The following is a 13,748-nucleotide window of genomic DNA, read 5'->3' as shown; positions in this document are numbered from 1 at the left end:
TGTTCTTAAGTGGGGGAGAATGTAATACCCCGAAAAATTTGAAGTACTTAAGCGCTATTAAGAAAGTTGATGTGCGCTAATTATATTATTTTATGTGCAGACAAGAACTACTATATTAATTATATTAATTGATCATGATAATATATGTATGAGGTACATTAATAATGGTTTATGGTCTAAGAAGAGCCCCCAGGCTAAGTCAAGTTGAAAATTTTATGATGGGATAAAGTTTTAACTGAGTTCGCACAAGACCTAACTTCAAACGAGCATAACTCTCTTGATATGAAGATTTATATGGTAATAATCAAAATAAAGTTCTATGTGTCTAGTTTCTAACGCTTCAAACCATTCGTCATTTGGACATTCCTACAAGAAGTTATGACCAAATTACCAAAGGCTGGCAGAATGCGATTCTGCGATCAATTCTGCGACCATTATGCGATCACAGAAGTGGTTATGCGACCGCAATCTGGTCGTAAAATGGACCAGTGCAGCCCATGTTTTGGCACCAATTTTGCGGTGCATTGTGCGACCCGCATAGCCATTATGTGGTCCATTATGCGACCGCATACCTGATTTCGGAGGGTTAGTTTTTTTATTTTCATAACCCGACCACATTTTGATAAATAGGCTTTGGGGTTTATTTTGGGGCAATCATCTGAGGTTTTTTAGAGAGAAGTGAGAGTGTTCTAGAGAGAGAAAGTAGATGAAGTGTTTTGTTCATCAAGATCTTTCCCAAGCTTTAAAATCCAATAAGGAAATCTCACACGATCTTCATCTAAGAGGTAAGATTCAAACCCCTAGTCTTCAATTTCGAGTTTGGGGTAAAAGATGGGTGATTGAGAGTATGATTCTTGGGTGTAAGAGTATTATTTATACATGCTTGTACTAATAAGGTTTGTGGGAAGATTGTTGAGCTCAAATAAGTAAAGATTGGGTTGTGGAGTGAAGGAAATCTTGTAGAAGAACCTTGTAGTTAAATTTGCACACCTAGTGTTTGATAAAATGCCCAAATGAGCTGAGACCATGAATATCTTCCTAATTATGGTTCAATTTTATTATGTTTCAAAATAGATTGGGATTGCTAGAATTTTTCTGAAGGTTGTAGTAATTTAAAAAAAGCTCAAAGCAAGGTATATTGGCTAAACTTTCTCTCTTAGAATAGATATACATAATATTTCCGTAAGATCAAGTATGATTGGCTCAAGATTCCTAACTTCTATATTCCGGATTATTCCCTATAAACTTGTTTATTCCGAATGAGCCTTATGTCAAAAGATAGATGCTCAAAGTATGATTTGCATATTAAAATGTTGTGGCTTTGAGTCGTGTTTTAAATGAGAACTAGTATACCAATTGGGTGAGAAAAACTCGATATGCTTAAGACTCATAATTACTCATATGTGTACCTAAAGTCTTGATTGAAAGTGTCTTATTGTTGATAATCTTTAAAAATGCTTAAAAATGAAATAAGCGAATTAAAGAAATAGAGTGTGGCCAACGTGCCACGAATTTAAGTTATAGTTGTGGCTAGTGGTGCCAATGAAATGAGAATATGTGATAAGGATTATGAAATGAGCCTCGACTCAATTGTTTTAAAATGACTTCGAAAATAGAATTATCTAAAAGTTTTTGTACTCAAGTCATGCCATATGTGGTTGTTTTAACAAATACTATGCTTTGTGAGTATTTTCAATGTGTTTTGCATTCTTACATATTCGTGAGTGGAAATTGTGTATTGCCCTTTTTAGGAAAAAGTATTTCAAGAATAAATGGGGTGTCACTTGTTGATGATTTAAACTTGCGCATCAATTGCAATTATTTACTTCATTTTTCGGAAAGAAATCTATTGTGCTTAAATTGTTCATTTCTAATTAACTTAAAGTTGTGATTTTCGGAATATTCTATATGTTGATATTTGATGGTGATCTTGAAATTGAAAGAGGTGAAAGTGTGGAATATGAAATACGGCCATCGTGCCAGGAATAAAGAATCTTGTGAATGGCCTAATGAGCCAAGGAAATATTGTCGTTGTGAATGACTGGAAATACTAATGAGAATTTATACAATGTGAAACATGTTGAGGTGATTACAATTGTATTTGTGTTACCTCTGTGTGCAAATCAAATCAAAAATATTTTTGGGAGCATCATTAGCAAAACCGAGGAAGGGTGGGTCATAAGGCCCACACCTGAAACTACACGTGCCGGTGTAGAGGTGGATTGTGATTATTCCCCTTATTTGGGATGAAATTGAAATATTGGATAAATTGTGATATTATTTCCCTTAATTGGGATGAAACTGGTAACAATTATTAATTGGAAAAGTCAACCCACACGGCATATGTGGGAAGGCGGCCTAGCTGATCGGGTGGAGATCAGACGTCATATTGCGCATATGGTGGTACTACTCTTAGTAACAACTTTCTTTCGCATCATATGTCAAACCACATTGTTCGTGGGGAGATGGCCTAACCGATCGGGCGTGATCGGACTCCGTGCTAACAAAGATGGTGGTATATCGGTGCTAATGATCTTCCAACCAAAATTGTATATGAAGTTCGTATTTTGAAAATTATTATGTTTTAACTGAACATTTGGATATTGTTGATTGTGACTTGTTGTTTCTATGTGTTGTCTTTTCTTATATGAGCATTCTATTTTGAAAAAGGACTTTTAGCTATATATACTAGTGCTATTCGACAGTATTAACGTCCATTTTGCTGGGGGCGCTGCATCTTTAATGGATGCAGGTGGTTCTACAGCAGGCGGCATTGATCAGTGATAGCAGTACACTCTTTTCAACTGATTTGGTGAGCCCCACTTCATTTTGGGATCATGTATCTTTTGTTTCTCATGTATTGTGTTTCGAGGTATAGCCGGGGCCTTGTTGCCGGCATTTTCATATTACTCTTCTATTGTACTTAGAGGCTCCGTAGACAGGTTGTGGGTTGGGGTTGATGTTGGGAATTGAACTAGAAATGTTGGTATTTGGAAGTTATGTTTATCATTAATTCTATAAACTCGTAATATTTTGAAAATTATGATTGAAGCTGCTAATGGGAATGAAAAGGAAGTTGTTAATAAAATCTTTTCAGTGTTTGATTAATGGAGTACATCTCCCTTTTATTCATGGATGAGTTTGGGTAGAATGAAATCTAATAGGCTTGCTCGATCGGGTTCTCTCGGTTAAGCGCCGGTCGCGCTCCCTGAGTTTGGGGCGTGACACCATGTTTAGATTAGAGAAAAATTGAAGAGAGCATGATCTTAACTCTGAGGGGGGCGAATTTGTGGTTAGGATAGGAATATACCTAGTCACCATGCTTAATTAAATATCGTAATCTTAATGCGTTCTTAATAGATTGATTTCATAGGAATATAGGCGTTAATCTATTTTGAATAGGCAAGTAGTACTTCGGGAGAAGGCTATGAGAGAAATTGTTCGATTAATTAGCAACCATGAGTGAATTGTATGAAATGGAGAGTTAATTAGAACACAATAGGATTGGTGAATCGATCACAACCCTGTAATATTATCTCTACTGAATACACAATAACCGTTTTGCTGCTTGATAATTTAGTTACTACTTAGAATTATAGTTTAGTATAATTAAACTCTTGAACTCGAATTGGCTCGACTGAATAACAATCTTGGTGAATTTAATGGATAGTTGATACAAGTCTCTGTGGGTTCGACACACAACTTATCATTTTATTACTTGTACGACCACGTATGCTTGCATGTGCGTTTGGGAGCAACAACATTCATAGCATAGAGTGACATATAAATAGAGTGACATATAAAGATGCTCTCACATAACAGATGAGTTAGACTCCTCTTGTTCCTCACAAGTTAGGCAATCTATTCTCCACTCAAATCCTCCTTCAGAAAATAAACCTGTTTAGAACCCTTGCTCATATGTCATAACACATGTTTTTTATCACAAAAGCAGATAGACCTTTTTCGCCTTCTATCATGATCCTCTTAATTAAACTTCAAAAAAAATCTAATTCAGATAGCCTAGAAAAATTAAGCACTCAGAGTAGGAGTCTTAAGCTAGAGAATTACCTCCAGAATCCATCATAATGGAGTGTTTAGGTTTTGTGCAGACCCCAGAATTTGCATACGTGATGTTGTTCCTCCACTTTACTTTCTTCTTCAATTCCTAGCTGGAAGTCTTCAATTCAGTCGCCACTCTGAAAGTTGTTGCACAAGCTCCTTGAGCTTTAGTATATCCTTGGCAGGCAGGCTCCTCATCTCATCGAGTCACTTTAGGCATTTTCCGTCATATTGTGAAGGCAATCGTCTTCGCTACCAACTGATAGATAATTCATAATCTCGGATGAGTTCGATATGAAGCAACTGAATTAAGAGATCTCGAAAGACCTCAAAGATTCAACTTAAGCTTGAGAAGCCTCTTGCGCCTTGGTAGGAAGTAGAGAGGTTCTGTGAAATTTTCGGAATGAACTATAACATATATTTATATCCCAATTCTCATGCAATACAACTGGTGTTGACTAAATACTCCATTGTAACTCACTCGTCTCAGTTATGCTGCTCTCTGAGAGAGTGTAAATCGGACTCTTTTCACTTCATGCAATTAACATGTGCTCCATCAACTGTGACTAACTGACTTAACTGCTCTCAAATGCATAACAATTAATCAAAGAAACGCTTGTGAGCTAATTTTAACCCAAGATTTAAGCTGAAATTGGCACCGGCTAATTTTGAGCTGCCATTTGGTTTAACACCATTGAACAAAGAGCATAATTACAAAAATGAACTTTTAATTTGACGTTGTTATCTTACTTATATGGTTAAATGTATATTACTTCCTCTGTTTCAATTTATATATCTTACTTTCCTTTGCAGTATGCTCCAAAAAGTATGTCATTTTCTATATTTGGTAACCCTTTAATTCCAACAAACTCATTTTATCCCTAACCACACTTCCTTATAAGAATGACACGGCATGTTTAACCACAAGATTCAAAGAGCATCGTTGGTACGTTATACACATTTTAATTTAAGACCACAAGATTCAAAAATCTTCCTTACTCTCTTAAACTTTGTGCCTAGTCAAACTAAGACACAAAATAAAACAGAGGGGTACTAAATTTCATCGACAATTTGCATTCTATTGTTGTCCTACCCCTGTAGAAACTCCTAAATTTACCTCTGCATGTTCAACAGATGTTAGTGCACTGATGCAAGTTGTTTGAACTCAAATTCTGACAGCTCACACAACCTATTAGGTCTTTCCTACTCCCTGTTAGCTATGTGAAAAACAAAATACAACAATGCAAGCTTAAACAAAGACTTTCTTTTCAAGTAAGAACTTATATTCATGTTGCAATCCAAATTGAAATATCACGATGTACAGAGGCGCTTATTATTTGTGACTCTCTTAGTTACTTGACAGCTACAATTGTCAAAAAGGATAACACTAATTATTACCTAAATGATTAACCATCTTCATGGATTTAGATGGTAATACATTCATCATCAAGGAAGAATGACAACAAGCAGGGTAAGAAACAGAGAGGGCCGCAAACAGAGGTATTTAGGGGGCCTATCGATGCTTATAGCTAAAATATGATTTTGTGCTTATTCAGTCGGGCTGGTCATCTGATGACAATTTCAAAACAACCAGGTCGCAGAGCCACTTGCTGCTGCTCCTTGCAGCCAAGTCTGATGCACATGTGTCCAAGTGAGCCCATCCGCGACCGTCACATTCTGGAAGCAAAAAGCAAATTATAACAGGTTTGGCTTGTAAGATATAAGTGAAATGATCCTTTAACAAACATCACCTTTGAACTTAACAAGACAGTAGTTATGCAACATTGTCGCTCTTCGCCTGCAAGAAACAGCATATTGTAAAAAACAATATTAGAAATAATAAGAGCCGAACAGAAAGAAAAGGTGGATCACATAAGTATTAACATTCGTGCAGAAAATAAGTCATTTTCATAATCACTTGAGCTCACCTACCACACTGTTTTAAGACATTTCATTTCTATAATCACTTGATTATATATGAATACAGAGGCAATTTTCCTCCAGGAGAATGCTTAAAACAGTGTGGTAGGTGAGCGCAAGTACCAACATCTAGAGAAGCTTGGCAACTAGGTCGATCAAAAATAAGCCATTAAAGACTTGATCAAAGTACTCCTGCTTAATAACATGAATTCTGAACCAACATCATTACATGCACTCAACCTACTGTGGAATCAAATAGGATAACAGGGTGCCTCTTTGGTTTATAACTCAACTTTTTTTCTAATCTTCCTGGAGCATCTTAACAAAATTTCAAATGTCAAAAGCTAAGGAGCAGTAGTTCACATGGTGTGCACCATAATCTGAAAAATGGAGGCTCAAATACTAATATCAAAACGCTTCCACTACAAAGTAACTCAAATATGGAAAAGGTTAGACACCTCAATCATCATATTATTCCCCCTCTATTTGCTGCAAATTTAAATGTTCATTCTGAGGCTTATTTGGCACTGATGCTATAGAGGTGCATGATACAGACTATGGTAAGTGCTCAAAACGTCTTTTTGGACAAGGCACAATATCAGTGTAGATATAGTAGACTATAGTGGTGGTTGCAGGGCTATCTATCTGTGCAGATTTTTGTGTGAGAATACGGGAGCCAGGGAAGAGTTTGGTAGAAAGAGCCATTTTTTTAATGGTTAGATATAATTAGCTTGACGCATCAAAAAGTTCCAAAACAGGGCTGGTCTCTGTGCTGAAAGCACAACCCCAATTGTAGCACATCTTCAGCAGCAGTTAATTAATACACCTCCTTTACAGAATCACAATAATCAAACATCACTCATAGAAAGAGAGGCAGGTCTAATGAAACAGTGCTTGAGCCACCCGTGATATGAGCACATAAAGGAAGGGGTAAAAAGAATTTTCTGAATGCGGTCACAGACAATTGCAGCCAAAGCCGTGTAGGGGAAAGCTTCAGCTGGACTGTATAAAATCAAGTCAAACGAGACATGAGAAATGGAGAAAGAAAAATAAAAGACCGTCTAATGAGGCAAAAGACACTTACCAGAAAGGTCCCATTTCTTGAAACTCACTAACCATGAGTCTGAACCAACCTGTGTAGGTAAGACTTGATCAACCCAAATACGAAATTGTTTACCCTGTTTGTCACCGTGACACGTTCTCAATGTATTTATGCAGTCCTCAAGAGATTTCTCAACTCCAGATGGGTGCACAAAAGTACCAGATGGTCTCTGCAGCAACAAAAGAGTTAGAAAATTCGGATTGTCATAAAAGAAAGGCATTAGGGAATAACAAAAACTCAGGCAACCCACCCACAGCCTCTACCCCTTCTCAACTGACTCAATCGAATAACAAGAAGAAAATGAAGGAAAGAGAGAGAGAAAGGAAATGAAGAGCATAGGATACCGGAAACTCATCAGTTTGGTCACTTTATAGTCATATAAGCAAAGGAAAATTAACAATTTTTTTCTCTATATGGCAGCAGGAGAGGCTGTTAGCAGTGTTGAAATTAAGATCTAGTTAGAATCTATATTTGGAAAGCAAGCCAGAAAGACAAGAAAAAAGAAAAAAATGAAAAGAAAAGAAGCTCGCATCCATCTATAATTCTCAAAGAGAGAATTACCACAATCATTCGACAGAAGACAACAACACTAAAATAGGTATAGGGTACTTAACATACACAAACTGCTTTCAGGTTTGACAAAGAAAGGTCAGAATTCTCAATTTCTCCACGCCTCCATTTCTCGAAAAACAAGTAAAATTTGACGACTTCATAAGCAGGAACAAAATTCTCCATCTTGCAGTCTGACATATCTGTAACATCTCTAGGAGAGGTATTTGGTCCCAGGTTGAAATGCCCAATTGCTTGTATTATACCCGCGGCACATCTCTCTGTTGCATGAATTACTTTTGGATTATCTTTTGCATTTGCAGCACGCCATTGTAATAACTCCTCCTGTGCGTTTGCTACCTGCAAAGTGAGTCTAGATTTTTAGAGCAATTCTGAACTCAAAATATAAGCAATAAATCATAAGATCATAAAAAAATAAATTGGAGAAGTAGCTAAACTACTGACCATCACACCATAAACATCTGGGATACTGAAAAGCTCAGCATCATTTCCAGAGTCACCACAGGCAAGCGTGTTGTTTGGCAACTTGCCCTCGCCCTTTAATTTCTTAAGCAAATATGCAAGTGCTTGTCCTTTGCCAGCACCTTGTGGCAAAATGTCCAAATCCATCCCTCCGCTATAAATTATTTTGATATCCAACTAATGGTAAATAAAGAAATATTAAAATCGGAACAAAAAGATATGAAACATTATAAAAAATTCTGCTCACTGCAGCACGACAACAGGTACATGCTCCGATTTTACTTTTAAGGGACATCATATTGTGCCATAATCTAGAAGTGTAAAGTGGCATGATACCCCACATTCTTCCAAGCGCTTGGAAAGTGTTCTTGTTAAATCTTGAGCCTTGTCTTTCTGAACATAGAAACTGACCTTGTGAGGTCGCTGCTCTGTTTCTGACTGAAGGGTGAAAAGAAGTAGATATATGAGACATCAATTACAATAACAATATCCAGCATACAAACTAGTTTTACATCGAAAGTGGTTTGCAAATTCTGGTATCAAAATTTAAACTTCGTGAAGCAATATATAAAATGACTCAAACATAAGCTGTACCTGAAGGGTGAGTTCAGGAAATTTGCTCGTCTCTTTTGTCACTATTTTCCGATCCCACTTATTATTTAAAAAAGCTTCCCAACCATCATCTGGCTCCATAGAGTTACCATAAGCTATTTCAGTCCCCACGGACATAATGGTAATATCTGGGGTTAGCATGGGCTTCTCTTTTCTCAACTCCTTGTAAAGGGTAGGTGATCTCCCAGTTGAGAACACTAACAAGGAGTTTTCACGATAATTGGCCTCCCATAAAGCATTAAACCTAAGCAGAGAAAGGTTCTCAGGATCATGATGATCGACCTGTAAAGAAAGCCTCACATAAGTTATAGCAGCATAAGGAAGAAAGGCGAACTACAACAACCCACCATGGTATGGTCAAGATCTGAGACTATCATGAGACGTGCAGCACTGGTTAGCCGATCCATGATTGATCTAAAATTAACTTCAGTCTGAAACAAGAGAAAGAAGCAGGAGAAGAAAAGTGAGTAAACTTAAGAAGTATTACAGAAGTTGCCTATCCTCTGGAATGCACATCCATACACAACTAAGAGAAACAAAAAGGAAGCATTACAACAACAACATACCCAGTATAATCCCACAGGTGGGGTCTGGGGAGGGTAGTGTGTACGCAGACCTTACCTCTACCTGGAGCGGTAGATAGGCAATTTCCGATAGACCTTCGGCTTAAGAAAAGGTGGAAAGGAAGAAAAGGGAAGAAGAAGAAGAAAGAGGAGGAAGAAAGAAAGAAGAGGGAGACAAAAGACGAGGAAAAAGGGGAGAAAAAGTAGTATCAAATAGTAATAATCAGGGAGCAACAATTTCCAGTAGCAATTTTCAAAAACAATGGACGTGGTTGCTAAGTACCAGATATAATAACAAACTAGAAGAAAGTATCTTTCAACCAGTAACAAGAATATTACTAGTACTACTAGTAAACCTAGGAGAAACTCACAACTACCTGTCAACCCACCACCTTAATCCTCGACCTCCACACCTTCCTATCGCTAGTCATGTCCTCGGTTAGGTGAAGCACCGACATGTCCTACATAATCATCTCTCCCAAATACTTCTTTGGCCTACCCCTGCCCTTCCTCAAACCCGCCATGGTCAACCTCTCACACCTCCTGACCGGGACATCTATGTCTCTCCTCCTCATATGTCCAAACCATCGCAGCCTCGATTCCCGCAACTTGTCTTCCATGGATGTCACTCCCACCTTGTCCCTAATAACTTCATTCCTAATCTTGTCTTTCCTGGTATGTCCACACATCTATCTCAACATCCTCATTTCAGCTACGCTCATCTTCTGGACATGGGACTTCTTGACGGGCCAACACTCAGTTCCATACAACATAGCCAGTCTAACCACCACCCTGTAGAATTTGCCCTTAAGTCTAGGCGGCACATTCTTATCGCATAAAACCCCCGAAGCTAGCCTCCATCTCATCCAACCCGCTCCAATGCGGTGAGTAACATTCTCATCAATCTCCCCGTTGCCTTGGATTATAGACTCAAGATACTTGAAACTATCTCTTTTGGGAATGACTTGAGTATCAATCTTTACTTCCACTTCTTCTTCTTGCCTCTCATCACTGAACTTGCACTCCAAATATTCAGTTTTCGACCTACTCAACTTGAAACCTTTGGACTCTACCGTCTGTCTCCAAACTTCCAACAAAGCATTAACACCCCCTCGCGTCTCGTCAATCAGTACTATGTCATCAGCAAATAACATACACCATGGCACCCTCCCTTGTATGTGTCGTGTCAGCACATCCAACACTATGGCAAACAAAAACAGGCTAAGGGCTGATCCCTGATGCAACCCCATCTCCACAGGGAAATGTTCTGAGTCTCCTCCCGTAGTCCTCACTCGAGTCTTAGCACCTTCGTACATGTCCTTAATCACCCTAATGTACGCTACCGGGACTCCGCTAACCTCCAAACATCTCCATAGCACCTCCCTCGGGACTTTGTCATAAGCCTTCTCAAGGTCAATGAACACCATGTGCAAGTCCTTTTTCCTCTCCATATACTGCTCCACCAATCGTCGTCACAAGGTGAATGGCTTCTGTAGTTGACCGTCCTGGCATAAATCCGAACTGGTTCTCAGTGATAGATACACATGTCCTCACTCTCTTCTCCACCACCCTCTCCCGAACCTTCATAGTGTGACTCAGCAGCTTGATACCCCCTAGAGTTGTTGCAGTTCTGGATATCACCTTTGTTTTTGTACAATGGAATCATCAAACTCCCCCACCAATCTTCGGGCATCTTCTTCGTCTTGAAAATGGCGTTAAACAAGCTAGTAAGCTTCTATTTTCTAAGCTAGAAGACACAGATTCCCTTGAAGGCCTAGTTTCTATCATTTTTCAACTTATCATTGAAAGTAAAAAAGAGAAAGCTCTTGTCAACAAGAAATATGCCTATAGCAGGTCAGAAGCAAACAGCAGCTAACTCTTTCTTAATGTAGCACAATCAATTCTCTGTCTCCTCGTCACGTCATGTCATAATCAATTAATGATCTCAAAAAAACCCATTGGAGCTTTTGGTTAGCTACAGGAGTAGGTAGGATCAAATCACAGCCAGATTATACTTAAAGGACGAGGATGGGACAGTGATGAGGAGATTTTAGCTATCCATATGAAAACAAAATTACCATGAGTCCATGAAACCACATGCTGGACTAATTAGGCCAGTCCCACTTAAATACATCACTTATCTCAAAACCAAACAACACTAGAGACTAAAGGTGCCTGGAGCAAGTAATTGCCCTTAGTAAACGAAATTTGTGCATGTTTTGCATCAAATTACATTCCACATGCAAAGACGGCAATTAACAAGTGAATAGGAGAAAGAGAAGTATCGAAGCATTCATATGGAGCACATTGGCTCAGCTTTCAACCATCAGTTACTAAGGTCATCTAAACATGCAATTTTCCTTTCTTTCTAATCTGTCTTGCATATAATGGTCTGTTAAGCTAGAAGCATGAATGAAATGGGAAATTAAGAGAAAGCAACTTGAAGGGTCTCAAACCAAGCAACGTCTAGAAGATCTCTTGCCAGAGTTGAGTTTGAACAAATATAAAGTGCAGCTAAATCTTTGGACATAGAATAGAACGAATCATGAATAAACATTCCACTAATGTTAAACACTTTGAAATATCAATTTTGACCAATGTTTTATGGATAAATCATATTCATTCATATATCAATCTTGACCGCTTAAAATGCCGGAAGATGTCTATGTGTCCTTTTTTTTTTTTTTTTTTTTTAAGGAAGTTGTCTATGTATCATATCATCCACTTTAACATATAAAGCTTGACAAGAGCATTTTAATTTGGAAAATGCAAAACCTGATTAGCTTTCAATTTGATAAAGGAATGACTAAGAAACACAACTTCTACAGTCAAGCTTGACCGAACAAATATGTTGAGCAGTTTGGATAACTTGGGTTTGTGACACTTGCAGTTAAGAGTTTCAGCCAATATATCAGGCTGTTTTGGAGTTCTATTGACACAGCTGAATGGCAGGTCAGCTTCATCGACTGGACTGAACAAAAGCTGATCAAATTTTAAGCTAACCCAAATCACAATAGCAAGCTTAGGTATCAAGGCATAAAAAAAAAGTTAAATACTTTCCGCTCTGTACAAAATCAAGATACAAATCAAATTTAAGATGAAATCTGCTGGAACAAACTTGAATTTGGCAAAGGGGCTAGGAATATTTCTAGAACTATCACTACATTTTTAAGACATTTTTCTTTAACAATATTCTGAACTTAATATAAATGAATTCACTTATAATTTCAGCGATTTCAGCAATTAAAGAAAATTAGTTGAATTTGCCTAATAAAAGCACCAGAGAAAAAGAAAAACCTTACAATCTACAAGTAGAAAGATCTAAAAATGCCAAATCAGCCCAAGTTCATTTTGATCACCCCAATTTCAACAGACAAAAGCTAATGTATATCAGAACTGATTCATTACAAAAATCGCAGCACACCCAATAAAATTTCAGATATACAGATGAATGGGCGAATATACATAAAAAATTTCCCCAGAAAAAAACTTACAAACAAATAAAAACAATTATACGCGCACACACTTCCAGAGAGAGAAGGACGGGTTACCTGAAAAGAGGTGAAAGAAGAGAGTTTGGGAGTGGGAGTGGAGCAGCAACGTGAACGTGGGAAACCAGAAAAACTAAATCTTAGCGTAAGTGAAGGCATAGACTAAACTAGAGGACAGTTATTTGCGTTTTCCACTTCTGTCTGTGGATCCAATTCCTTTGGCGCTTCTTTTGTAAAAGGCAAGCAACCTCCCAAAAGGGATACCAGAGTGAAATCCTTCTGATTTATTTTAATTTAACTTTAATTGGAAAAAGTAGAACTCAAATTGTTAAGAAGTTTATTAAGCATTGAAGCTGCTTTGACTTTTGATAGTCGGGCCATATAATGTTTTACCTTTTTTAAAAAAAGGTATTCTACAATCAAAATGTTTAATAATGGTTAAATGGAATAGTGCCAAGTAATTGGATTATCAAATTACATAATTTTGACCATAAAACTCGTATTGGTATAATTAATGTGAGATTAAGGTAATCTATCTAACTTAACAAAGTAGTTAAGTACCACGATTGCAGGGCCGTTCAAAACCGAACCGTAACCGAAAATTGAACCGCAAACTTGGTTTAATAGCTTATTGGTATCGGGTTATCGGATTAATGATTAGTGAACGGATTGAAATTTTATAATTAACGGCTTATCGGTTTGGGGACGGATTATTCAATTTTCTTAACGGATAAACCGTTAAACTGTTAAAAAAAATTATATTTGACAAAGTAGCAGTTATATTTGACAAACTATTTGACAAAGTAGCAGTTACTATTCACGTTCAGAAGGTTCACTAAGATACTAACTATTATTGTTTTATGACAGATATTAACTTAGTGGTATTAGACTATTGAAAATTCACTTTCAAATTCTTGTGACTTCTGCCGGTTGTGAAAATGCACTTGCATATGGCTATATGGCTTGATG

The 13,748-nt window shown here is 37.5% G+C and overlaps 1 protein-coding gene across 3 annotated transcripts; it reads right to left on the bottom strand.

Annotated features, from left to right (window-relative positions):
• Window positions 1–5,320: 5,320 nt before the first annotated feature.
• On the bottom strand, window positions 5,321–13,149 carry LOC107830739 (sucrose-phosphatase 1-like). Of its 3 annotated transcripts, none has more exons than XR_012703225.1 (9): window positions 12,840–13,149; window positions 9,073–9,156; window positions 8,708–9,007; window positions 8,450–8,551; window positions 8,096–8,290; window positions 7,700–7,990; window positions 6,103–7,250; window positions 5,811–5,995; window positions 5,321–5,736 (listed from the first exon to the last, which is right to left on the bottom strand). XR_012703225.1 is itself a non-coding variant. In XM_016658368.2 (9 exons), the coding sequence occupies exons 1-9, from the start codon at window positions 12,936–12,938 to the stop codon at window positions 5,641–5,643; spliced, it is 1,401 nt and encodes a 466-aa protein (XP_016513854.1). In that variant the 5' UTR covers window positions 12,939–13,149; the 3' UTR covers window positions 5,321–5,640. The 3 variants fall into 3 exon arrangements, 2 of the variants coding, with proteins under 2 accessions (XP_016513854.1, XP_016513855.1); XM_016658368.2 differs by having other exon boundaries at window positions 5,811–5,857; window positions 7,064–7,250; XM_016658369.2 differs by having other exon boundaries at window positions 5,811–5,857; window positions 7,064–7,250; window positions 8,525–8,551; window positions 12,840–13,078.
• Window positions 13,150–13,748: the final 599 nt, after the last annotated feature.

The sequence above is a fragment of the Nicotiana tabacum genome, chromosome 19 (assembly GCF_000715075.1).
Source record: "Nicotiana tabacum cultivar K326 chromosome 19, ASM71507v2, whole genome shotgun sequence".
In the NCBI taxonomy this organism is placed as follows: Eukaryota; Viridiplantae; Streptophyta; class Magnoliopsida; order Solanales; family Solanaceae; genus Nicotiana; species Nicotiana tabacum.
This window is presented reverse-complemented; position numbering and strand designations above follow the sequence as displayed.

Coding starts and splice junctions, on each gene's coding strand:
- LOC107830739 (XM_016658368.2), bottom strand. CDS start 12,938: ATGCCTTCACTTACGCTAAGATTTAGTTTTTCTGGTTTCCCACGTTCA. Junction 9,008..9,072: donor CAGATCTTGACCATACCATG/GTGGGTTGTTGT, acceptor CTTTCTTTACAG/GTCGATCATCATGATCCTGA. Junction 8,552..8,707: donor TTCCTGAACTCACCCTTCAG/GTACAGCTTATG, acceptor TTCACCCTTCAG/TCAGAAACAGAGCAGCGACC.